Source organism: Sander vitreus, chromosome 6 (assembly GCF_031162955.1).
Source record: "Sander vitreus isolate 19-12246 chromosome 6, sanVit1, whole genome shotgun sequence".
NCBI classification, from domain to species: domain Eukaryota; kingdom Metazoa; phylum Chordata; class Actinopteri; order Perciformes; family Percidae; genus Sander; species Sander vitreus.
In genome coordinates, this window is record NC_135860.1 from 14572516 (window position 1) to 14599367 (window position 26852).

Genomic DNA, 26852 nt, shown 5'->3' on the forward strand with positions numbered 1-26852 from the left:
CTTCACAACAAACTAACACACCCCAATGACAGAAAATAAAGGCCAGTGAGTTCTGTAGTTTCCAGCTCCAACAGTCACACAAACACAAAGATATAGACCATTAAATCACTTAGTTCACAAATTTTCACATTCTTGCCGTTTATTTTAGTTTCACACTGAATTGCGTTTTATATCCACTGTGACCTAATGATTATGGCCCTCTGAGTTATTCACCCTAAAGAGTGAATTTACATAACCAGTGTGTCTGAGTGAGCGGGACAGTGATTTGCATCAATCCTGCAGAGACACTGGGTGCCATTCTTCTGGCAGGAACAAGGGGTTGGTGTCTGTGGAGTCGCACTGGAGCAATTTACCCCTACACACAGACTTATCTCTGTCCTAAGACGACCATGCAACCTACCAGCCCTCTGTCTGTATTGCTGTATGATCATTAAGGTCCTAAGACTTGGCCTATACAATCAATGTGTCTGAGTCAGTCTGTTTTCACTTTTGACAGGAACACAGAGATGTTAAGAAGTCCCTTATTTAGTGTTGCAGCATGCTGAAGTAACCACAGTTTCCTCTGTCTCAACGGAAGACAGGAGCAGGTGCATGCAAAAAAGCAGCAGTAGCCTAAGAACGTGAGCCTCTAAATGACAACCAAAACTGTAAGTACTGGTGTTTAGTTTTTAAATGTTATATATTTATGTCTGCTTGCTCCTTATGCATCTGTGACTCAAAGGCTGTTTATTCACCTTCCCACTCTGCAGAATCCAGTTTTTGCTTCAACAATGCTTCTTTTTCTTCTTTTGTGTGGAAAAAGCTTATCAACAATATCAGGTTTTGTTTCTCCTTCAGTCATTCAGACATTACAGTCCCACAGATTCTCAACAAGTGTGTCTGCAATTGAGTTCTGTTTTGTTGAACGTATAGTATGTCATACGAGTGTACTTTTAACAATATTACATAATCCCTGCTGATATTTCTGGCTAAACATGAGCTTTTTGTGGTCTCTGGTCCCAATTAAAGGTACTCTGTTATTATGTATTTTGATACCTGCTCAGTCCAGATGATTAAACTTAGGTTTGCCTTGAGGTGGGGTGATATTATAAGCTTGTGTTGGGAAATGTCATTCTTGTTCCGTTACACACAATTATCTGAACTGTATCTCCTCTCCCTTGAGCTATGAAATGTTGACGTGAGAGGGAGTTTGAAGTGTCATTGTGTGTGTGTGTGCGTGCACGCGCGCGTTTGTGTGTGTGCACTCCCTGTTGAGCCATTTAGTGGGTGACACATTGAGCTGCAGTCAGGAATGCTACCCTGTGAGAAGAGGAAAAGAGGGAGAAACAACAATGGGAGGGGGAGGAGAGAGAGAAACAGACAGAAAAAGAGAGAGAGAGGAAGAAGAGAGGATAAACCAGTGTGGCAGGTTTGTGTCACTGTACACACTCCATCATGCAAAGCTGATGGAAAGAGAAGACAGAGAGAGAGAGGAGTTAGTAGCTGATGTCATTACATAGCGCTGCCTTCATTATGAACCTGTGTCAACACGGTGGTTCTTCACTCCTAGATAAGGTAAGGTACATGTGTTTGTGAATGTTTGATTCATAAGCTAATTTGTATGTATGTGTGTATGAGTGAGTACATTTGTGGTTTTTGTCTGATGTCTGGGTGCATTTGTGTCTTTCTTGCTGTTCAATCCAAGTTTAAAGTAAACAGTGCAGTGTTGCCCAGGTTACCCAGATGGGAGGCTTTGTGACCCAGCAGAACAGGTGTTTCTGTAAACCGACACTCAGGCTCACTTGCATTGGAAAGAACCACAGAGAATGTCGCCCAAAGTTATCCGCTGTAACCTAGACAGCTTCATATATTTATTCAGGCAGTGCTTATCTGATTCTTTTGTCCTATTGTATTTGTACAGTAAATCAATGGTTGTTTCATTTCAATAGAGATGATTGGATCCTAAATCTGACTTGATTAATGATCAGAAATGCTTCCACTGGCTTACTGACATTGCCTGTTGTGTATGGCTGTGAACTCAGATATCCCTGATGAGCCATTGTCCATCAGTAATTCTATCTATCTCTCAACAGGCTCTATGTAAATCAAAATGATTTTTTCCTCATCTTTGTTCATCTTATCTGATCAATCCACTGTTACATGGTTTCAGTCAGTCTCCCTTTGGTTCTATATGGGACCGATACGCGCCACACAGAGACTAATTGTGGCACTTTGATGCATTGTTTTTGCTGGGTGGATTGCAGTTAGGTGAGTTTCTCCAGTTTTTGGTTCAGGTTTTGCTGACGCTGACAGGTAGTCATGACTATGTTGCTTGTGTAAACAACCATTATGATATGTGTGTACAACAAAGTGCAGTGTTCTGTGAATGGGCTCATTGCGTCAATGTGAAGGGAATGTCAGAATGTAAAATGGCATAACTGACAGGAGTGAGGATACTGTACTGTTTTTGGTTCTCTGGCCCTCATGCTCTCTTTTGTTTCTATTTTTTCATCTTCTCCATTCTGTCCACTTTAAACTTCTCTGTAATGTGTTTTGTTCACTGTCCTCAACCTCTCTGTGATTCTGTTTGACCATTTTGAGGAGCCAGAGAGTCCACAATCCACATATCACAACATTCCAGCCCAATCCATTCTCAGGATGGAAATTTGTACATTTTTATGCTTGGCAGGCAATGGGAGCAGTTCCCTGAAGTCGTGCTGGGGGAACCGAAGACAGAGGACAAGGGACAGAACGACAAGAGATCAAGGAGAGGATCCCAGAGGAGTCATCTCATCCAGACCACAAAACAGAGAATCATCAGGAGCATCGCTGAAATATCAAACTTTCCAATGCAGGATTTGTTTCTGTGCAAGAAACTATTGAGAGGGCTGTAATTTTTTCCACTGCTTTTCACACACAGCTGCAGACAAACTTTCTTCCAGATTGCAGTCTAAAAGACAGTTGCTTGGAATCGCTTAAATATCAAGTTCACTCTTCTGCTCTCTTTTTGGGATTTGGCACTTGACAGCAGGTCATTAACTTTGTTTATTCTCAGACAATGGACTTGTCCATGCTTCCTACTCCAGTGAGTGAGTACGACAAGCAGAGGACAGGAGCACGCTTCACTGTCCGCTCTGCAAACTCTCCCTCTTACAGTCTCACTCGCAGGCCAGGTGTTAGGAAACCCAGATGTTTTTTGGAGGAGGAGAGGGAAAGCACTGAGGAAGTCGGTGAGAAAGAGAGATATGGTACACACACTGGCACAAATGGTACAAACAAGGAGGAGGATCGCCCGGTCACTGGTTATCACGGCAGGACTGGGAGTCACAGCAGTGTCAAAGGTCAGTGTGAGGAGAAGGAAACATCAGGCCATAAAATGTCTACCAAGCTGAACCAGAATGGCACAGCAGACAAAACTATCACAGAGTTTGGCACTGACAGAAGTAGAAACTATAATCCTGCATCTGAAAGCCAGGGCAGGACAGACTGGAGGAGATACGACCTGTCAAGTAGAAGTATGAGTTTAGATAGGAGTACAGGAGTATCAAGCCCTGATCGGGGCAAAATTTCTGACATGTTCGTGTTGTCAACCAAACGAGGCTCGGATAAAAGAAGGATTGGAGTTGAAGGCGCGAGGGGCATGGTGATGTCATCAATACAGACATATAACTCTGAGGGTGCAAGTAATGTTCGAGAGAGGAGCCCAGTGAAGAACATGAGTCAGACTTTGGACATGGCCAGTAAGGGTCATTCTCTCCCCACTAGGTTGAGGTCCCTGTCTGGACCTGACTCTGGTGTCAGAGGGACATCTACTTTGTTTGGGCCTAAAGGAGGTCAGAGTATAATGGAGCGGATTGAGAAACTCTATGGGTCAGCTGGTTATGGTAAAATGGAGGATTGCAGCAAAATTAGCGACTTCTCTAACCCTGTGACGTCCCATTATCGAGAAACAGCCACAGACATCCTCATCTTGCCACAGCAGATCTCATATGAAAGGTCATCGGGGGAAACCTTCCCCAGGCGTTTCTCATCAGGGGAGAAAAGTATCCTCATTCCAGTGCAAAGCAGGAAGTCCTTCACCTGGACACAAAAAGACACTTCTGAGACTTCACTTTCTCCAGGGACAAGCAGGACTAGGGACAGATTGTCAGGGGTTCAGTGGCAAGGAAAGATCCAGGGCAGGTATTCAGAAGAAGGGGGGGTTAACTGGGGTAGAGGGTCAGAGGAAATGGGCACAAGGTCTCTGGATAGAGCAAGGAGCAGGTCATCTGTAGCAGCTAAGATACGATCTGAAAGGACTGCAAAAGGAATTAATGCACCTCCACGGTCAAACACTTTCTTAGAAGAAGAGCGATCAGTTTCTTTGAACAATTTGTCTGGTTTGAGAGAGAGAAGGGCAAGTGGCACCCTGGGTGGGGTGAAGGGCGAGACAAATGTAATAACGAGGACAATGAAAGAAAGAACTGGCTGGCTTGAAGAAGAAGAGATAGATGATGGAGCAAAAGAAAAAAACAAATTAAAGAATAGCAGCAATGATGAAGATGTGTTTGAGTCAAACCCACAGAAAATCACGATGATACCAGTAGAGAAGAAGGGGTTGCCGGCCGCCTCTGCAGCCAGTGTGAGAAATAAGATCAACCAGTTTGAGGCTCTCACACAGAGAGTCCAGGGTTTGGCTACAGGACAGGTCCTGATGCCAAGACGGGCCTTTTCTGTGCCAACACAACTCAGTTCTGCTCATGATGGAGTGAAAAAGAGCGGGTCAGCAAAAGCTATAGGTGGATTGAGATACAAGTGGGACGGATTAAAAGAGGGAGAGGAGGCAGGTGATGAAACCGAGGAGACGGGTACAGGATCAAGAAAGAAGCTCGTGTCACATAGGTCTTTGTCGGTGGACGAGGTTGGACTAAGATTAGGGAAGAAAGAGAGAGAAGGAAATGTTTTGGTTGAGAATGAAGAGAAAGAAATGTATAGCGGTAACAATTGTGCTGAAGATTTTGGGAAATATTCCAGACTCAAAAGTACACTACAAATACCACTATGTGGAGGAACTCAAAGACAACGCAGAAACTTTTACATAGATGAGACAGATTTCTACAAAATCTCCAGCCCTGAGGAGGCAAGCGAGAGACATCAACCCTCACTACTGTTCGACTCCTGTGACACTTCCGCTGGTGTGCAGAAATCAACATCCCCTAGAGTTACTTCACCTGTTAGTGATGAAGACAAGACTCCAACAAACTCTTCAAACCACTCGCCCTTTCTTTCGCCTACCACAGTGAACGCCATTTCCTTTGCAGAAAGTGGAAATGAAAGTACTTCTGTCCTCACACAAGCAGCCAAAACTCCCGAACGAGATTCCCCTCCTCACCTTCGTCCCCTCGCTACCTCGTCCCACAGCAACCTCCCCGACCTTATCTCTCCAGATGTCAATACAGCCAACCCACATGGGAAGAAACAGGTGTTGGATGCTTGGGTAGCTGGCTGGAACCCAGAGATTAAGGTCTGGAATGATGATGAAGATGACTATGAGGAGGATGATGATGAAAGTACACAGAGAGATGAGGATTCAAACTATGATTCCGACTCTGGAGGGTCCTCGCTGACCATCACTAGTAACATGAGCCAGTCGGATCACAAGAGCTTCTGCGTCAGGTGGGTACTGTTTATATATTATCACATTTCTGGTTTGCTGAAGGTATTCCTTCCAACAAGTTATCAGATGTGTTCTTGTCTTTCTTCCCTATAGTCTTTCAGATCTGTGTAACTTTGCTGGAGTTGAGAATGAGTCTGAGAATGACAGCGATGAGTGGCAATATACAAGCCATCGGACAGCCTCGCTGAGCTCAGACATGTCGGCTCTGTCCTGTGTGTCAGTGATGCCCAGTGAGGAGCTGGACAGGCTGCTGGAGGATGTCAGGAGTGTTGGGGACAGCACTATGCAGGTACAAACAGCAGCATCAGTAACTTTTTGTGGTTTTGAGATCAGGCATACACAGTCCAAAAAGTGTGCATCTCCAACTTCTTTCTCATTCTCTCTGCCTTCTGTTTTTGCAGGACTATGACGATGTCCAGGTGGTGGTTCTCCATAAGGACATAGGAGTGGGACTGGGCTTCAGTCTGGCGGGAGGCGTGGACCAGAACAAGCCAGTCACTGTGAGGAAACATCCCTTCCTGCTTTCTCCTGAAAATATTTAAGCGCATTGTCCTCAATCTCTTCATTTGTCTTACGATGTGTTCTTCTCAGGTTCACAAGGTGTTTCACTCAGGTGTTGCAGCCCAGGAAGGCTCCATAAGGGAAGGGGACCAGGTCCTGTCAATCAACGGCACGGCACTGTGCAGCTACACCCACTGGGAGGCCCTGAGGGTCCTGAGGAGAACAAAGACTCGGGAGATGGGGGTGGTAGTCCTGAGGAGGGGAGGGAATAGCAGTGTCTGTAAGAGGGGAGCGCAGACAAATAATCAGGGACGAACACAGACTCAGTTCACTGAGACAGGTGAGAAGTCTTACTTTACCAGAGTTCTGAAATACATTTGTTCTAAATCTGCAGCAGTTCAAAGTGAGGTACTTTATCTGTCTTTTCTGCTTTTGCTGCTCTATCAGGTCGGCTTCTGTGTGTGCGTCTGGAGAAGAACAGCAGGGATCTGGGATTCAGCCTGGAGGGAGGTGTAGACTCCAATCTGGGGAACAGACCACTTACTGTACAGAAGATCTTCCAGGGTGAGAACTGAAGCTCAGTATTACAGATCTTATTTACAGAGAAATGCAGAGATTTAAATCAGATCAGATTGCCTCCCCTCAAAGAGTAGGACATACAATACATTAGATGACCAAAGGTATATAAAAATCCAGCCACAAGAGCATTAGTAATGTCAGGCACAGGCATTGAGTGATAAGACCTAGCTTGCCCAAAGGATGGGGTTAAGATCAGGGCTCCCTGCAGGCCATACAACATCTTCCACTCCTAACTCAGAAAACCATGTTTATAGACCTCACTTGTACACAGGATCACAGTCATGTTGAAACAGAAAACCACACAATTGTCTAAAAATATCCCTGTTTGCTGCTGTATTAAGTTTTTCTTAATCAGAGCCCAAACCATGGAACAACCCTAGACCAAAAGTATGAGGACATATGTCACTCTATCTTCTCAAACAAAGCAAAATGTATGAAATGTTTGATTTATTAAATTATTCAGGTTACTCTACTGCCAAATAAAATAAGAAAAGGAATTCATTGTAAAGTCAAGAGACATAATGTGACTATTGTCTTTAACTGTTTTTTTTAACTTGTCTGTGGTGATCCAGGTCTTTGTAATTGGGCAGAAAAAAGGAAGACCGGTTTTGTTCATACATATTTAAACTTCATATTTGTTGCCCCAATCGGAATTAATATCCTATATTCAAATACCATACACATGCTGCATTATCATTCATTTACCGCTTGGAGTTGACCTCCCTTTGTGTACAGACATGTTTATTAAATCCACCCTTTCCCCTTCAGGAGGTCCTGTGGATAAGGTGTGTCCTGGTGATGAGATCGAAGAGATTGAAGGTATGAGCATGGTGGGGATGAGACGCCTGGAGGCCTGGACTCTGATCAGAAAACTTCCCTCTGGACCTGTGGACGTGGTGCTTCGTCGCCATCCTAAACATGTGGAAACATGAGGATTGTTGTGGTGCTTTGCGCACAGTAAAGTTCAGTGACTGATGAAGGACAAAAAACTAAAAGCCATCCATTGCCTGCAGTGGCTTAGAACTTGACATGGATTAAGTGAGCTATCTGGGCATATAATGCGATCAAAACAATTCAACAATTTGTAGTCATTATAACAAATCCCTAAAGGAAATATAATCTTGAAAAGTGTGTATTTTTCTCACTTTAGTTACAGGATTATATCTACCTCAAGGCCTGGGAAGTTTTTGTACTGGCCATATTAATGTTTAATGTGCACTGATGACTCATACATTTATCAAGTCAACCAACCTTTAAAACAGATACTTTGGTCAGCTAAAAGCTAGTCATTTGGCGCCTGTGGATAAAAACAAATGTCATAATATATTGTGAATAGAAGCTAACTGCATTTAGCATTTATATTGCTTTTTAATAAATCCTAACTTAAAGTGATGCTTTTTTGTAGATAGTGTGTTATGATATTATCCTGCATCCAGTTGGCAGAAAAAGCCTTGGTGACAAAACTCTGAAGTGGGGTAAGGTACCTGTCCTTTTATACGTTACCAGTAATGATACTCCTGAAAATTAGATGTGATAAGATAAGGTGTTACTAGCTGTAGATGTCACCACGCACCATGTCAAGGTTTATGTTGTGGGGAGATAGTCATCACTTCACTTCATACTCAACAGATAAAAAAGTTGAAAGTTATCAGCAATAACACGGTTCTTTACTCCCAACAGCAATTATTTGGGTTATATAATCCATTAGTAGTCCAGAGTTCAGTGAAGAGGGGTTATGGTGACATCTTGCTCTCTAATGATGAGAGGGGCTTCCCTATCAGGAAGGTTTCACCACGCCAGTAATATATTTTTGGACTTGAATTCCATGGAGATCATTTAACAATTTAGATTTTCTATATCCATTCATAGAATTATGTTTTAATTTCACCTTTCTTGTGGTTTACACACAATAGATGTAGTCTTATTTATTCAGTATGTTAGTGTTACCTGTGGCTGTCTCGCACAGATTGATGCCTTTATGAAGAAACAGGGATGAATAAGCACAGATAATTAACATCTGTAACTGGTGTCTGGTGGAAAGTAGTACTATAGATGGGTTTCTGCAAGAGGTTTCTGCTGTACATATATTCTGTGACTTATTGGTCTCTGTTAGTGTGTTGTCAACACATAATCTGACTGTTTATGGCCTCCGTTCCTATGACCTCTAACTGCTGAGGCACATACGCTCTCTGCACCAGCCAATCCTCAGGTATCACTACCCAATAAATGAGTAATACTGTTTAACCAGCTGTGGAAAAAGAGAAGGCAGAGAAGTGGAAGGGATACAGTGCACAGGTCTTCAGATGCTCAGGTGGAAGTTGTGACAAAAAACTTGTTTAAGCACAGCTGGTGTGTCTGACAACAGAGACGGAGCTCAGTGTGAGATGAGAAGAAGGATTTAATTCCAGCAATGTTGAACCGACGTGTCGGGAGAGTGAGGAATGCACTGGTGCGAGAGTGCATGGCTGAGTTCTTGGGAACTTTCGTCTTGCTGGTAAGTGACACCCAGGCTTTTGGATTATTATTATTTTTTAAGCAATTGTCTAATTTTAATTATCAATAAGGTCCACATTGTTTCAGAGCATTTGGAGTTTCTTTAAATCCCTGAATAAACATTTAATACACAAAAAGAGAGACAGAGGGGTGCATTTTTTTTAAATCAGATAAAGACACACCTGTTTAGATAGGTGGTTGGTTGGCTAGTCTGCACCTGATCTGCACTTTCAACATTATTGTGTAATACTGATTGTGTATCGTGTTCTTACTCTGCATTGTATTTTTTGTTTTTGCCCCTGTAAATCACTTTATGACTTATGTCTGTGAAAAGCGCTTTATAAATACATTTTACTTACTTACTGTTGCCAAAAACATTAATGGCCTTGGCATTTACATTAATTATTATGACACCATTGACGTGAAGTCGAATAACCTGTAATAAATACATAATTAAATGTTGATCAGTAATTTATAGACCATTACGTTTTAGTTATAAAAAGCCTAGTTTTTATGAGATGAAGACATAAAATACTTCCTCTCATCTGTGGGGGTCAGAGTCAGATTGCTTGTTATGTGGCAATTTAGATAAGAAGTGCACAGTTTATTTACAGCGTTCGTGAGAGGATATGAATCACTTTAAACAATTTAAACAAACATTTCTTTCTGTGATAACTGATATATTTGTTTGACCTATAAATAATGAATCACTAAGAGAGCAATAAGACATTACAAAATGTGCACATATATATATATATATATATATATATATTTTTTTCCTATACATGGAAGGATTTTTTTCTTGTTCCCCAGAAGTTAAAAATGTTTCTCTTTACTTTTCATGCCTTCGATGGGTTTTCTTCCACTCACTCTGTCCCCTTTTATCTGCCATGAAGCTCTTTGGCTGCTCTGCTGCAGCGCAGGTAAAGACAAGCAGAGAGACTAAAGGCCAGTTCCTGTCAGTCAACATGGCCTTCTCCGTGGGCGTGATGTCAGCTATGTACCTCACCAAGAACATCTCAGGTAAAAAAGGACTCTTACTTTCCCCATGATATGATCTTTTAACTCTTAATATAGTCTTTGAAAGATAAACGTACAGTAAAATACAGCAGCAATATTCAGTTTTCTGCCTCACACTCTGAGTTTAGACTTGTCCGTTACTGCAGTGATTCACTGATCTGAGCACTCCAGATTTATCACACTAATATTGGGTGCTCTTGAAAAAGAGACCTCGCCCATTTTCTTTTTTCAAGGTCTTCACTCTGACAGATCTCTACCAGCTGACACCCTGCATGGCTACAAATAATCTGAGATTTAATCACCTTTAAATCTCTCTCGCTGTAATTCACTTCTGTCTTCCTCCTTCCTGTCTTCCACGCCCTTCATCTTCTATTTGTCTCTGTAGGTGCTCATTTCAATCCAGCGGTGACTCTGAGTTTCTGTGTGTTGGGCCAGGTTCCCTGGGGAAAGCTGGTGCCCTACTGCCTCTCCCAGGTGCTGGGGGCTTATCTGGCATCAGGGCTCGTCTACTTGGTCTACTATGGTTTGTCTGTCTGGTACTTCATCATTGACATACAGACAGGGTGATAAATAAAGAAAACTTCTGACTATGACTGGAGAAATATAATAAAAACAGAAGCTTTGTACACATTTGCTATATTCCCTCTGTTTCTGTCTCAGATGCCATAATGGAGTTTAGCGGAGGAGTATTGACTGTCTATGGCCCAAATGAGACAGCGTCTATATTTGCCACATATCCCGCAGAGTACATGACTTTGGGTAGAAGTTTCCTTGACCAGGTTAGTGGGGGAATTTGTGTAAACTTTAATTCTTACTTTAACAGCAGTTCCTTTTCTGAGCTCATTTACACATGTCATTAGGTAGTGGGCACTGGCATGCTGATGTTGTGCATACTGTGTTTGGAAGAAAAGAGGAACACACCGGCTCCCTCAGAGCTGATTCCTGCTATAGTGGCAGTGATCGTCCTGGGGATCTCTATGTCAATGTCAGCCAACTGTGGTGCTGCAATAAACCCTGCTCGGGACTTGGGGCCACGCCTCTTAACACTGACTGCAGGCTGGGGCACTGAGGTCTTTACGTAAGTATCTTATCTAACATAAAGAGTGCATATGACAGCACTTAACACATACAACTTTCAAAACTGCTAACTCTAGAATGCACATTTATTATCAATACTTTAACGGCTTGCTGATAAAGCTACACAATTCATTCAAACTGTTATAATGACATTTGAATTGTTTGCCATTTCACACCTTTCACCTTGTGTTTCTTAGAAAATATGTCAGAGTTTATCAGCTGTTTTCTGCAGGATCAAAGGAACATAAAGTGTCAGCTTGTTTCAGAACATCTGATTAATGTTGTTCTTTATGATCTTATGATTCTATGGTTTATCTGTGGCTCCACAGCTGTTTAAAGGGGAACTATGCAGTTTTTTTTAGCTTAATTTACCTTAACTGAACAGCTTCGGAGTCACTGGAATGGTTATATGACTTTTTTCGAGTTGAATGGTGGTCGTCTTGCTCCCCCCTAGCGCCTGTGAGCTGAAAAACCACCCTTGCAACTTTGGGCCGGCGAGTCGTGATATCAGATTTCACGATGCAAAGAATTGTTTCACGGCACTGCACACATACGCCCATTCAGGAACCGGGTAACAAGGTAGCGATGGAGTTTTTCACACTATCGTCATGACTGAGCCGGCAAAAAAGAAGCAGAAAGTTAGGAAAGCATTGTTGGAGGAACAGAGAAAGAGTAAACGGAAGACTGACCGAGCGAGGAGTCAGACACAAGTAAACATAGGAGCTGCCAAATATCTATTCCGAAGCTGTAGGGGGAGCGTAATTTCTGTCGCCCCCATGAGGAATTCTAAGTAATGACAACAAAACTGTTGGCGCGTCCACATGATACAAGCCTTACGTGATCACGTCTTAATAGCTTTGTAGCAACTCATTTTGAGCTATTTGCTTCCATAACATGTCTTCTTTCAGAGTAGTGGAAAGGAAAAATCCAAAATACACATTTAGGTCTTTATTTTACTACTTAGTCTACTTGCCACTGTAATCCTAAATTTACCAAAAGTTAGCATTAGATAGTGCCTAATTTGCATATTTAACCCAAATAATTCTCAAAATATTTTTTTCTCATACTCATACCAGAAATCTCCACTTCTGTAGCACATACATACCAAACGTTCCAGTTTAATTCCTATCTACTGTATATTCTGAAGGTTTCACAGAGGGGTTTGTTAATATGTCATTCATACACTGATTTATAGAACATTTTATTCCTAAATATAGTGAAAACTGATTTTTTTTATGGCTGTTGAAAGTATTTTTTGATTTATGGAGTGACTGGAGAATTTTGAGCATGGCTTTATCCAATGTTCAGATTTCTGTTCTATTCTGGAAATGTATGCAAATTAGCACATATTTAATTAGATAATGCCTAATTTGCATATTTAAACATAACATTTCAGAGAAGTTGTAATACAAAAAAATATTTTCTTATATGCAAGTAATCAACTTGGGAAGTCTGAAATAAGTTTGTTAAACATGTTACCCTATTCACCTGTAGTGTCTCCCCTTACATAATAGATTCTAGCCCACTAGGGGGCATAATAACTCCAAAACATACTGGAAAAACACACATCTCTGACATATGGCCTTATAAAGCTGTTATGAGTAACATGTTAAAAAATAATTGCATATACTTACACACACAACAGACAGAGAGCAACAATATAATCCCATCAGTGTTGTGTTTCTGGCCACCTGACAGGTGCAAGTCCAATATTCACTGGTATTTTAGTTAACTGCAAAAAATAGCAGCTTAGGCCTACTAATATTCGACTTTCATTAACAGCAATTCATTCTGTAACTTTGATGGTGCCAGACAGGTAGTGTACAAAATCTGAGTTTTGTTTTTGCTAAAAATGGCTGCTTCTGCCTCTGGAAATGCAGTGACATTGAAACCATTAACTGTGCTATAATGAAACCATTAACTGTGCCATAATGAAATCATTAACTATGCCATAAAACCAAACCATTGAGCTAAAAGAGGCAAAAAAGATCAGTAGAGCTGCAGAGTTGGGCAATAACTTTCTGCGGGTTCGTCAGCAAACCCTTTATCATTACACATTCAGTGTCATTATAAAAAATATTGAATAAAGCCGCTTTAAGTAAACTGTCGTCTAAACTCCTTTTTTTCTGCTCTCCAGGTGTTACAACTACTGGTTCTGGGTGCCCCTGGTGGCCCCACTTACTGGAGGTGTTATAGGTACTTTCATATATTTGTTCTTCATCTACTGGCACCTGCCTGACCCAGACCCTCCTGAGAGCCTCTCCTCTCTCTCCACTATCAGTGACAAAATCAAGCAGCCCAGCACAATGTGGGACAATGGAGTAGAGTTAAAGGCTGCATGAAAATATGTTGTCATGAGTCAGTTTAAGACAGTAATCTGTTTGTGAATTATGTTTGAGAAAGCAGAGTTTGAATACCTGAGTTTAGCCACTGTTAAGATGCATACATCTCTGGGAGAAATAACCACTCAAAATGCCTTTGTATTACTTGAGTCAACTTCAAGGCTTTTTCGAAGTAGAATAAACCCTGTAACATTATTTAACATGAACCCGGCAAAATGAAGTTGAGCTAACTAATACTACTGATATTACTCAGTTAGATCAAATTACTTTTCTTGGTAAAATGAACCTAATCACACATGTGAATGAACTACATTAAATGCAGTCCAGACTACAACCTGGTAAATAAATTATGCTGCATTGATTTCTATAAAAGTTTTGTTATTTCTATATCCCAAGCACAACATTTTGATTAATTGAATAGACTTTCCTGTTAAAAACAACAACAATCTCAAATTTAGAGGAACAAGATGGAAAGAGATTTGAGATTATAACATTTATTTAACTCCTAACAACCCACTGTTTCAAAGGTTTCACTTCTAACGATATCAATGATTACAAAACAAGCCATTACCTGCAATGTTTTGATGAAGGTAAATAAGAGACAAAACAGCATCACATCAAATCATGTTGAAACTGCAATATCTGTCAAAATAATGACAAAATAAGAACTTTGTATGATTTGTGTATTTAGATGATGGTTTAGGGCGCATGTCCAACAAAGATCCTATGATATGTCTCAAAAGTGTTGCAGGGCATAGGTAAGTCCAAAGAGAAAGGTAGCATGCTTTTGACAGGTTGGTCAGACCTCTGACCACTGGATGTCCTTATATAATGATGCTGATGGCATCGGGTCGATAGCACATGTACATTCATTGAGCAACTGCTGAGCTCGGCGTGCACCTCAGTTTCATCATGACTCTATTGGTGGAGATAAAGAAGAATAAAGCGTTTGGTCAGAGAAACAGGTAATGAAATAAATAGATTGGACAGGTAACAAGACACAAAGTCAAAATTGTACCATTGTTGCTAAAGGTGATACTTCATTAAACAGTTACACTAGACAGCAAATGTCAAAATCAATCTTATATAGCACTTGGTTTTTGATCAGTGGATCTTCAGTTAGTTTAACTCCAATTCTTTTGCGTTTAAGTCTGGGTTACCAAAGTTGAAGACCCCAGCAGTCACCTGTATCCAAGTCAATTTAAAATTCAAGTCATGGACCTATAGCATTTGCGAATCTGTAACTTTTTTATTTACGTATTTTTAATGCCTGCTGTGTCAGCCAATCTTAATTTGCCATGACAATGGTCTGGTTTTTAAGACTGCATTACAATGAAAGGAATACAATTTTCTAGGGCTGCAACTAACGACTGTTTTCATTATCGATTAATTACAATTCTATTCAACTTAGGGTCCAGGATTAGTATTATTATGTGACATTTTGTGTAAACAAGACAGTGTAATATAACAATCCAAAATCAAGGTCCACTAACAGTACTAGCTTTTTCATATATAGCTTTTCATATATATATATATATATATATATATATATATATATATATAGAGAGAGAGAGAGAGAGAGAGAGAGAGAGAGATATCTACTGATGCCATTATCTTATTTTTTATGCTGCATTGTTTAAACCTACATTGTGGCATTTCATTTACAAACATTCCCATTTTACAAAGACATTTCCAACTTCATGCTTCTTAAGATTTATAAAGAAAGAAATGTAATTTCATAAATTATTTGTGACACCATTTCTCCATATCCCCTACAGTAAAGGCTTGTGTTATGTATGAGCATATCCGCATGCTACAATATTATTAAACAATAACGTCATTTGAAGTCCAAGGGGTCTTTGGGCTACATGGTTGAATGTTTAAAAAAGTAGTAAGTAGAAAGCAAAGTAAAAATGGATTCCCTTTACACGTATATCCCTTTATGAAAGATATATTATAATAGACATATTATTATAACATATGTTTACAATTTAATTGTTGAATAGATGCAGTGTAGGTTACAGTTGCGACCCTGAGCAGTGAACAGATGTTGGCAGATAATGCTGACAGAGCAGTAGAGGGCGGTATGACACAAAAGGAGAGAAAAGCACATGGCTATTGGCAAAGGGTGTGTTTAGGGTGTTAAACAGCGAATATTTGTGTGGATACATTGTTGTGTAGCCTATATAGTGTTAAAACAGAAACATGCCATCATAGGGTTTAAATAGGCCTAATAAAAACAGTTAAAAAGTTGCAAACAGTTGGCATATAGGCCTAATACTAAGAAAACACCTCCACTTATGGAGAACAAAATGTCACATCCTGAGTGAATGTGCTTTGAGGTCATTAGTGCAAGAGGTTCAGATGGAGGTGGAGAAGGTGAATAAGGTGCGGCCCCTCCTCCCTCCCTGCTCTCTCCTCTCTCCTCTCCCCTGGCCGGAGCCAAAGCCTCCCTCACCTCGACACGTTTGTCTCTAGCGCATCCCGGGTCCCTGCTTCACCCTCCCACCTCACTGACCGTATCTACGTACAGTTCAAGCCCGGAACCTCACCATGACCTCAGCGAGAGGAGCAACGGGGATGTGTCCACCAGAAACCTACTTATAACACCAACTTGAAAAAGGTAGGTTTGGGTTTTCTGAACTGTTGTAGCGCTGGTTAGCCGGCTTTATCATGTACAAATGGCCAGACGGTTTCAGTCCTACTTTCTCAGCTGAAAATATTGATGTATCTCGGTTTTTATTGTGAAGTGTTCAGCGTGTATTACTGCGACAAGGTGATTTACATTAAAGCTGCTCAGTTCATACAGTAGGTAGCCTACCGTACTGTGCAGTTCTGAGTTTCAGGGGATTATGAACCTGATTTTAAAGCCTGACATTAGTCAGAACATTTTTCCAAAGTCAAAGTGAAAGTCATTCATGTCACTGTACTGACCCCAGACATCACTGCATTTCCTCTAATCGATGTCTAACGGAGCATTTAGACTTAATGTTGTCTAATTCCATTTCTTCTTTCCAACCTGCCAATCGCATGGTGGTTTGTTATTCTAGTCTTCTATTTGTTGTTTGTTGTTCTGTGCTTTTCAATGAAAGTATCGGACCTACAATTCCAATGATACACCAGAAGAGAGTAACAACTTAACTATTGTTTAAAGACAGACATGTGTTGAGTGTGTAGAGCAGCCGAGTACAGCACACAATGGAGATGATTAAAAAACAAAAATAACAATGAGCAATGGGCAAAAAGACAGAGTCCATTACTGTACCACACACACCATCAGAAGAAATATAGCCTACAACCAGCCTTAGAGCAGGCCAATTACATGATGACTTAACTAAGCTATAGTCTTTTGTTGTTCTCTGCTTCCTTATGAAAGTAACTATAGTGACCTACAGTAAACTTGTAGTTCATTTTAACAGGATGCCATGCAGATACCACAAAAAAAACTACATTAGTATCTGTTGTGGTAGTAAATCACAAGAGAATAAAAATCCTGTAATTGAATTACTCCTCAATAACTGCACAATCTTCCCCTTAGAGCAGGCTAACAGTATAATGGTTTCACTTTGTAAGAGTTATTCACTTTGTAAGAGTTATTCTAGTCTTTTGTTGTTTCAGTTTGTTCGTGTGTTCATGTTAGTATGATGCCATGCAGATATTATGCAAAGTATTAGTTTTAAATACAGTAGACGAGGAGGTTACATCGACAAACATGATTATGTGAAGACACAGTAGACTGTCTTATGGCATTACACCAAGAGGGTTCCTATCTACATAATGGCCTACTGTCACCAACTGCCTCTACAGGAACATAACAGTACATGTATGCTTGTTTTTTGTGATGTTTACGATGTGAGGTACTGAGTTTGGATGTTGCAGTTCACACATTTCATTAAGGATTTTTGCTGCTCCAAATCCACTAAAATGTCAGCCAGACTCCAGTGAGAAAGGAATTCTGCCCAGAGGCTAAGAAATGTGCTCAGATATTCAGTGTGTCTCACTCCCGGGGTTGCCACCTTAATTTCATAAGGCCACTGCAGGTCTGTAGGGTTATACAAGACAGCAGCCACAGATGGAGAGCGAGAGAGATGGAGGGATGTGACAACTGAAATAGTGGAGGGAGGAGAGAGAACATGCCAAATAACTCTCATTGCACAGTCTCCATTAGCAGTGTAGAAGTTGAGTAGAAAGCATGCAATAGAAGAGGAGAGTGTATGACAAGAGCTGCTGGAAACTGTAACTGAAAGCTGATCGGCCCAAATCACATGGAGAGAGGTAGAGCCACTCTTTCTCAGAAGTATTGATTGGCGGCTTGCTGCCTCAAGCCCCTGTCTCCCATACTGTTTGTACCTTCTAGTATGCACTACAAACCCGAGACTGAGATGTATAACTCAACCTTGCAACCTCATCTCTCATCTTTCTGCTGTTAGCCGAGATAAAACACAGTGAGTGAAAGCAGTGAGGTGTGTGATATTAACAGGTCAGCATAAATGTGTAGAGGGGAAAGCAAGAAGATAAGCGTGCTGGGGAAATGCCGCTCTATTACTCTTTCTCATCCACTGTAGGAGGAGACTGACAGTGGATCTGGCCCGAGCCACCAGTCCCCAGACACTGTGTGCCACAGAGACAGATGCAGCTCTCTGCTGAATGTCATTTCCTCATTATGGCTGTAACAGACCAAATGGTGTGTGTGTGCGTGTGCGTGTGCGCGTGTGTGTGCGTGCGTGTGTGTGTGTGTGTGTGTGTGTGTGTGTGTGTGTGTGTGTGCGCTCGCGTGTGCATGGTTGTAATGCCTAATTGATTTTGTACTCTTCTGCAAGACAAATGTTTTTCACACCCTGAAAATGACAATAAATGAGTGCATCACTTGAACACAAGCATTTTATTTTATTTTTTTAAAGTGAACACTGTCTTTGTCACACTTTGTTTCAGAAGAAAATATTGGTTTATATGGTTCTCATGTCACCTCCTTTTTTATAACCACTTCAACCGTCCTCATTCCTCAGTGCTTCTCTTCAAAATAAATGCTACTTCTCCACCTACTCTTCTTTCCCTGTGCAGACAATCCCATGGGCTATAGCAGAAGGACGCTGGCTGAGTGGAGATGTTCAGAAAGAGGCCCCCTCCAGGTCAGTACCTGACACTCAACACACTCATTACTTGTGCATTCATTTGCATTTCCTAAGTGTCAGTGGTCCTGGTGGCTTGATGATGGTGAAACAAGGGGGTATCTGTTGGCAGGAAAGCTCACAAGGCCCCTCAGAGTCCTGACTTTTAGCTGGTGTTAATAAGTGCTCTTAGTGACTGGATTGTTGTCAGATAGCACTTAAATACATTAACATGCAGGTGTAAATGCACACAGGATGTATGGAGGATTGATTCTAATCAAATTTTTCAAACCAAGTCTGGAGGTGTTCAGGGATGCATTAAGAGCACGCTGAGCACAAGCGTGAATGCAGTCATGCATTATAGTAAATTACTTACTCTACTATACTTAATATATAGGCTAATGGCATCCTGTATGTTGGTGGATGTCTAGAGACAAACAATGTTGTCACCAGTGGTGGCTGAAAGGACTGAATAGAGCACATTCTTCCCTAACCACGTTTTCCTTATTTTTAAAAAGTCAAGTCAGATCTCAGTGAGGACAGCAGCATGATAAGGCCAGTTGTAAATTTAATCTGACTTTTAATATCCACAGTCAGTCTGAATAAAAGATACATATTATTGCCAAGTGCAAAGGGGACCACAGTGGGACAGTGATAGTCCTACATGTATGGTTGGCGGGCAGAGCCTCAGAGATCTTAGCATCAAGGATGCATTGCAGGACATTAAGGAGCCCCATGAGTCACATTTTGACATGGAAATACATTTTACATTTGATTGTAAAGTTTGTCTTTTATATGCTATGCTGTCATTATTTGCAGGTTGAAGACCTGCAAACGCTGATACACAGCTGCAGTGTGCAATGGCATTGATTTTTGTTGGGGTTTTCCTTGGATGCAATTTTGTAGTCATGCATGTCATCCACTCTTACACTATATTTCCTGTTCTGTCAAAAATAAATAGCCTACAGTCAGTTTCCTTATTATGGCTCTAACAGACCAAATGGTCTGTGTGTGTGTGTGTGTGTGTGTGTGTGTGTGTGTGTGTGTGTGTGTGTGTGTGTGTGTGTGAGAGAGAGAGAGAGAGAGAGAGAGAGAGAGAGAGAGAGAGAGATAGAGAGAAAGCGTGTGATAGGCATCTTTAATGTATAGGCACGAGGCTTGCCGCACAGCACGTGCACTGGCACCTGCCTGGCCCTGCCCACTGCAGTGCACCTTCTCCCTTAAAAACGGGCAGGAAACTGGACTGCTGCACGAGCCACTTTGGCTCTAAACGTCACAGCCATGCTCCAATACGCTGATGCTCCTTAGATCCAAAATGGCGCCCAGTTTCCTCATCCAGCGACTCGCTCAGCTGTGGGATCCCTGCAGAGGCGGTTGCCAAGGTAACCCAGAGCCTATGTGGTTACGTAATGCTTACAGCGGACAGTGTTTACGTTGTGGATGAGACTTGAGCTGACGGTGCAGACTTTGCACATGGTGCGTCAGTTGATTGATGAGGCTGCTGTGGTGCAGAATTGATCAAACACTTGTGATTTTCGTATGTGCGTCATCGAGACAAAAACTTTACATCCTTGGATAGGCCTAAGCTAAGCTACTGTAGGCTATATAAACAAGTCTACAACCTACGTATTTAATATTTATAATACATATAACTCTGCCTAGCGATTTATTAACTGTGGAGCTGCTGATTGGCCTTATTATAAAAATGACCTCAGTGTTTCTGCGGCAGGAGAGAAAGAAAACAGAGCAAGGGATGGACCAAGTGTTTGTCAGTGTGTGCGTGTGTTTGGAGAGGCTATCGAGAGAGGAAGCAACAGAGAGGCAGGGATGGGACGGTGCCCGATTAATCCAACTTGATTGAAGTTGGGACCGAAGCTTCATCCCCGCGTCCTTGCGGAGATGCGGCGGTCATTTAAACAGCGCACAACAAGAATTTAGACTGCGACTGTTAGAAAAGTCAAGATGACAGTACCGAAAGACATCCCGGACAAATGGTTTCCACTAGTTCTCCCCCTGAAAAGAAAGAAACAGAAGGGACTAAATGGAGCCAAATCGACAAAGAAGTGGACAGGTATGAGTTTGTGTGACAATCTAAAGGCTGCGTGTAATTGAGCTTAATATTGTCCCGCAGTCTTCATCATCATCAAGTTGTTGTTGTACATCTCACTGTTCTTCAAATAAACATCATTTCTCATCCTAATTTCAACTGAGTCAGAGTTTCATTCCTTCTTCTTCATCTCCCTCACCTCATGTTATAATTAAATGTGTTTGTGTATGTGTGTGTACACTGTAGCCTACACCTTATCATTTTGCATGTATGCGTTTTATTAGACATCAGCATCTGACATCAACTGCCAAACAGTAGATTTAATAACCGCAAAATAACAATAATTGTCGTTCTACATACTCAATAATTAGGTTATGTCTTCCCTTTTTCACTGCCAACCAGTGTTTTGGGATCATTGTCACCTTTGTTATTTTTCTGTTTTCAGTCCTATGTCCCAGGAGATAACCTGTCTGATGCGTTCTTATAATACATCCATGGTCTAATGTGACTCAAACTCATTGCTGATTAGTGCTGATTATGAATCTGTGCAAAACAAGTTATCTGAATCTGAATTTTGCATAAGGATGATGTCCTTGTTGTCTCTGTTGCCTGAGACACTGATCAATCTTCCAGGCGCCAGCCTCTGCTGTCACTGCACTGCCTTGTCTGTATCCTTATTCCTTAGCTTAACTATCACAAATCACACTGTGCACCTTCATTTGACCTCCAGTCCAACAGTAGTCTGTCACTGTGTCACCCGCATCGTTTTCCAACAAATTAGATCACTGTGTTTGTGTGTGTGTGTGTGTGTGTGTTAAATCAGCCACAGTGAGCGATGATCACGTCTGCACTGAGCCTGGTCCTGACTTAGGTTTAGTCATGGCAATGACAATGGCATTTTTCATAGCTCACATTGGCTGTGCTCTTTGGTTATTGTTGTTATGACTTCAGTCTGCGTTCACTGTGTTGTGAGAGTGTGTATTGCTCATGGAGGCATAAAGAGATTCTGAGCTGTGGCACGTGCCCTCACATGTCCAGCCAAGGAGGGGAAGGGTGTTAAAGAGACAGGGATGAAAAAAACGACTGCTTTTGGATTAGACTACATTTATTCATTATGTGTAAAATAGTATGATGAAAGTATTTTAGTGTTAATAATGTGTATGTAAACCTTCCGCTCGCAGCAGAGTAAGCCTGAAACTGAAAGTTTCTCAGTAATGGAGCTTTATAGATTTATACCGACTTGCTGTGCAGCATTGAGTGTGCGTCAGGGCTTCTAATGCCCTTGAAGCTGTCAGAGACATCAAACACTTAGCCTAATGGGCAGTTTGCTAAAGATGCTCTTGCATTCAGCTTGGGTTGGACAGCTCGCACAGCTGGGACAGGCACTGCCTGGTCCTGACATCAGTGTCTCTGTGCTTACCTGGCACAAGCATCTTGCCCTCTTTGTGGAGGGTTAATGCAGCTTTGGCACTGCCTGTCAGACACAGCTCTCTGGTGAACACTTCCCCCAGAAAGCAATGTAACAACCTTCAGGTAGATGTGAGACGTGCCCGAGGGAAAAGGAAAGACGAGGGACAGGATTGGAAGAGTTTCAACAGAATAGATGTTAAAGGATGTGCACCTACACAAACAGACAAATCTGATATTGTTATACTAACCCGAGTTTAGAAGAGAGGGCATATCGAATATCATCAGCACAGCTGGATTCTTATATGGTGCAATTAAAATCTAACAGCTGTGACATTCCCCCTCTCAAATTCACTTTATACAGAGTAGATAGGAGTCGGGTGATGCACTAAAACACTTTATCTTATGCTGCAGGTGTACTTATTTTCTCCTGCTGCCACTCAGCTACAGTCTGTAAAGTTCTAAAGGGAATATTTTAACAAAAAACAAGAATAGTTTAGCTTATTTTTAGAAGAGAGCTATCGTTTATTGTTAGTTACAATGTGGTCTATACGTTGAGATGATTTTAATTTGATTTTGTTATATTTATACTGTACAAGCTATTGCTTTTATATTTTGGGCTGCATTTGTGGGGAATATTGCCAATTAATGACCAGGACTACTTTATGGAAATATTTCATGATTTTTGCATCAATGTGATGGAGTACCTTGATTTGTAAGGTCTTGAACATGCAAGCAAATTGTTAACATAACAGATGTTCCTGTGTGGTTATTTTATCAATAAACATTTTCTCAGCAGAAAATGTACTACTACTACCTAATATGAAATACAGTATATGTCAATATTGCAATATAAAATACAAAAATATTAAATATTCAACACACTGTGATAGAGGATATTGTCCACTCGTTCTGTTACATGACATTAGCACCTGGTAGCAACTTAAAATGTGAAACAAAGGGAGAGATGGCAAATAATTTGTATTTTCTAACTTGACTAAATCCAATGTGACAACAGCCCAGCTGGTCTGTAGTTGACTGGAGCTCATCTGCTGCATCAAATATGTCTTATAACCTGTAACAACAAAGGTTACCTTATGGGATCTCTTTAAGTGGCCTGTGTTTGTTTGGTACGGCAGAGACTAAGATAAAACATGGCTTCACAGTGCTGCAGAAACACAGGAAACCACAGGGTCTTTGTTTATGTGTGTGCATGTGATTATGAGGCAGGCCTCTGTTGTGTGATGTCCTTTCCTGTGGCACCTCATTGCCTCTCAGTCATCAGTCAAAAGTTTGTTGAGGACTTAGTGGTTTTAGTACAGTGCAGTACCTCTGTGCAAAACATGTGCTTTTGGCCCTGAATTTTATATCTGTGCGTGTGCGTGCATGTGAATTCTGTACAGCCCTGTGCAAAACAGGCCAGTCATTTCATTTAAAAAGCAGTCTCATCAATATTAGAGGAGACAGGCCTGGTGGAGGAGGATGGAAACTCCCAAACTACCGTGCTTCAGCATAAACAGAAGCCTAAAAACAGCAAGAGGATAAAGAGCAGGGTCAAGAGGGGAGAAAAATAAATGTCACTGTTTTACTACTATTCTCTATAGATTTAAGTCGTGAGTACACTGGATTCAATACTTTATCTGTGACTACCTGTAATGGCTCCCAGTAATCCTGTTGACTCATACAGATGTACACACACATTCAAGGTTTTGAGTTGCGTATCTGTTCCAGATTGCACATTTGGCCATTAAAAGACAGAGGCAGCAGATAATTAAAGATCAGAGGTAATTGGTCTGATTATTAGTTCTGGGTGTGTGTGTGTGTGTGTATGTGAGACAGAATGACTGTGTCTGACCCAATACTAATAACAGAACCTCCAGCAGACCACTCCAGCTTCATTGATTTATAAATAAATGCACAAACATAGTGGACTATCTGTCTCCTTAACTCTCTTTGTCTGTCCATGTCTCTAGAGGATTTTACTGATATTGACATTCTTTAGGAATTACAATGTGTCCTGTTATGCACTTTGACACACAGAGATGCAGATGTTTGGGTGCTTTATGTGGTCTTTGGTGTTTTTTGTCCCCAACGTCTCCTCCCAGGCAGCGTGGCAATGGTTATGTTTAGGGTTAAGGTTAGGGTTAGCTGCCTGGAAGGCACTGTTGGAGGCAAAAAACACCATTGAGCGCTTTATGTATTGTATATATTTTTGTTGTGATATCATCCTCATTTTGTGTTCTTGCAGAGGAGGAGAGAAGGGTCAGAGCCAATGACAGAGAGTACAACGAAAAGTTTCAGTACGCTGTAAGACAGTTTTCTCCTGTGCATGTTCCAAAATATGGTCATATAATATTAGAGAGAGTATTTTAATCTTTGAAGCAAATCAACTGAAATATTGTGAGAGCCTGTATAATTTTTTTTCCCCTCTTCCTCATCCAGAGTAACTGCATTATGACATCCAAGTACAACATCGTCACCTTTCTGCCAGTCAACTTGTTTGAGCAGTTCCAGGAAGTAGCCAACACCTACTTTCTTTTCCTGCTCATACTGCAGGTGAGAAGAGGAACTAAAGGGATGAATACTGAATGGGATGACGGGATGGAATAGAGGGATGTAGGCCTACACATGGCACAGGGAGAGAGAGAGAGAGAGAGAGAGAGAGAGAGAGAGCGAGAGAGAGAGCGAGAGAGAGAGATAGTTGGCTTGAGATAATTCAATGAATTGAATTTGGCTGGCTAGTCCACACAGCATTCCGGGATGAGAGAAAAACGTGCTCTGGTTTATTGGCATTTCTTTAAACCAATCACAATTGTCATGGGTGGCGTTAAGCGCCGGACGGGGGAACGGTGCCACTGCAAAATAGCCTCAGGAAGGAACTTGTTTTGGTGGAACATGTGTACGTTTAAAAGTTGTTTTAGTCGTGCAACAGAAAACTCAGATTCAACAGATAGTCTAGCTAGCTGTCTGGATTTACCCTGCAGAGATCTGAGGAGCAGTTAACCATAGTCCTCAGAAATCGAGAGCGAGCCATTCACCCCGACAGGGTCATGGGTGATAATGCACAGAGGGGACTTGAATCAGCCTGAAATGGGCTTCACGTAAGGGTCCTGCATCACCCCTTCCAGGTTCTAATAGGTGATAATAAATGATTATAACAGGTAAGGTAAAACATATTAGTAGACGGCAATATGAAACACATTCAAAATCCAGTTATTTGGGCGCCTGGGTAGTTCACTTGGTAGAGCATGCGTCCATATATAGAGGTTTACTCCTAGATGCAGCAGGTTCGCCTCCGCCCTGCGGCCTTTTGCTGCATGTCATTCCCCCTCTCTCTCTCCTTTCATGTCTTCAGCTGTCATATATCAATAAAGGCCTAAAATGCCCCAAAAAATAATCTTTAAAAACAAATCTGTTGTGCGAGTGTGACAACAAGCAGAATTAGTTAGCAACAGTTTTCTGCAGTTGAAGGACCTGAAAACACATCCTACCAAACACAAGTTTCACATGAACACCAGTCGGCTGAGTCACAAGTTGCAAAAAGGTTTTACAACCCAAGTTTCACAGTTTTGACATTCAACCTTTTCAACATCGTGTGAATTTGTTGACAGTTTTGTGTTTGTCGCCAGCAGCATGGTTGTAGGGCTGGCAAACATGTATGGTCCCCAGAGGATGAATCCTAATGACTTTGGTGATCGTCGACTTTTTCTCATCCAGCAGGTTAAAATTGAAATTTGTCCAATACTTTAGTTTATGACTAAATTCTAGTCATAAAGCTAGTGGCATCAACCTCAGCTGTACATTGTGCCTAATGCTAATTTGCAAATATTAGCTTGCTAACATGCTAAATTAAGATAGTGAACATGGTAAAAAAAATTGTACCTGCTAAACATCAGCATGTTAGCATGCTGTCATTAAGTACAGCCTTACAGCATGGCAGCTGACTCTTAGTCTTGTTGTGTTTTAAGTACCTCAGGTGAAGGATTATATATTCTTTCAATAGACTTTTCAATTGACAATTGTACAACCTTAGTGCTTCTTAAACCCACTAAATGAACTGGAACCATTGTACCAGTACCTAAATACCCAGTATGGTACAGTCAGGTGCACTCAGGTTTTTAGAAGCTGAGCGGTCTGCTGTGTAGCTAGGCCCGGGTCAGATGTAGCTATCTCTGATCACACTCTGCCTTTGTGTCTGTTTTCAAACTAATCTGCACATCAACCTTCTCTCTGCCTCTGTCTAGTTAATACCTCAGATTTCCTCCCTTTCCTGGTTCACTACCATTGTGCCTCTAGCTCTTGTGCTGAGCATCACCGCAGTTAAGGATGCCACAGACGACTATGTGAGCATGTTTTTTTATGCACCGCACAAAAAGTTATTTCTAGCAGACACTACTTTGAATGTAGCACACTAACAAGTGGCCTCCTAAATATGGTGGGCTTGACTCAGCTATTGAAAAGCTCACATAAATCTCTGTCTCCTGCAGTTTCGTCACAAGAGCGACAACCAAGTGAACAACCGTCAGTCTCAGGTCCTCATCCGTGGCTCGTGAGTCTCCTGTCTCGTCATTTGCAACTATGCACTCTCCAGGGCTTTTGTTTCCTAAACTAAATTTGCTGATTGTAAACTTAACTATTCAAGT

At 41.4% G+C, this 26852-nt stretch overlaps 3 protein-coding genes across 5 annotated transcripts in view; all 3 read left to right on the top strand.

The window, feature by feature from the left end:
* Positions 1 to 542: 542 nt before the first annotated feature.
* Positions 543 to 8107, top strand: LOC144519632 (uncharacterized). 2 transcript variants are annotated; one of them, XM_078252914.1, is made up of 7 exons: positions 543 to 647; positions 2669 to 5634; positions 5729 to 5924; positions 6037 to 6135; positions 6227 to 6476; positions 6584 to 6700; positions 7484 to 8107. In XM_078252914.1, the coding sequence occupies exons 2-7, from the start codon at positions 3038 to 3040 to the stop codon at positions 7645 to 7647; spliced, it is 3423 nt and encodes a 1140-aa protein (XP_078109040.1). In that variant the 5' UTR covers positions 543 to 647; positions 2669 to 3037; the 3' UTR covers positions 7648 to 8107. The 2 variants fall into 2 exon arrangements, with proteins under 2 accessions (XP_078109040.1, XP_078109039.1); XM_078252913.1 differs by lacking the exon at positions 543 to 647 and adding an exon at positions 1398 to 1554.
* A 96-nt stretch (positions 8108 to 8203) lies between these two features.
* On the top strand, positions 8204 to 14008 carry aqp10a (aquaporin 10a). The gene is made up of 6 exons (XM_078252915.1): positions 8204 to 9209; positions 10105 to 10231; positions 10614 to 10751; positions 10889 to 11007; positions 11089 to 11306; positions 13443 to 14008. Exons 1-6 carry the CDS (start codon positions 9126 to 9128, stop codon positions 13645 to 13647), a joined length of 891 nt encoding a protein of 296 aa, XP_078109041.1. The 5' UTR covers positions 8204 to 9125; the 3' UTR covers positions 13648 to 14008.
* A 1989-nt stretch (positions 14009 to 15997) lies between these two features.
* Positions 15998 to 26852, top strand: part of atp8b2 (ATPase phospholipid transporting 8B2) — a 28974-nt gene continuing 18119 nt past the window's right edge. The window contains exons 1-6 of one of the 2 annotated variants that reach the window (XM_078252916.1): positions 15998 to 16270; positions 18709 to 18776; positions 24458 to 24516; positions 24652 to 24765; positions 26454 to 26552; positions 26697 to 26758. In XM_078252916.1, the coding sequence (XP_078109042.1) occupies positions 18752 to 18776; positions 24458 to 24516; positions 24652 to 24765; positions 26454 to 26552; positions 26697 to 26758 (359 nt within the window). In that variant the 5' untranslated portion in view covers positions 15998 to 16270; positions 18709 to 18751. Of the gene's footprint in view, positions 16271 to 18706; positions 18777 to 19574; positions 20827 to 24457; positions 24517 to 24651; positions 24766 to 26453; positions 26553 to 26696; positions 26759 to 26852 lie in introns of those variants that run through there. The other variant, XM_078252919.1, reaches the window with a different exon arrangement.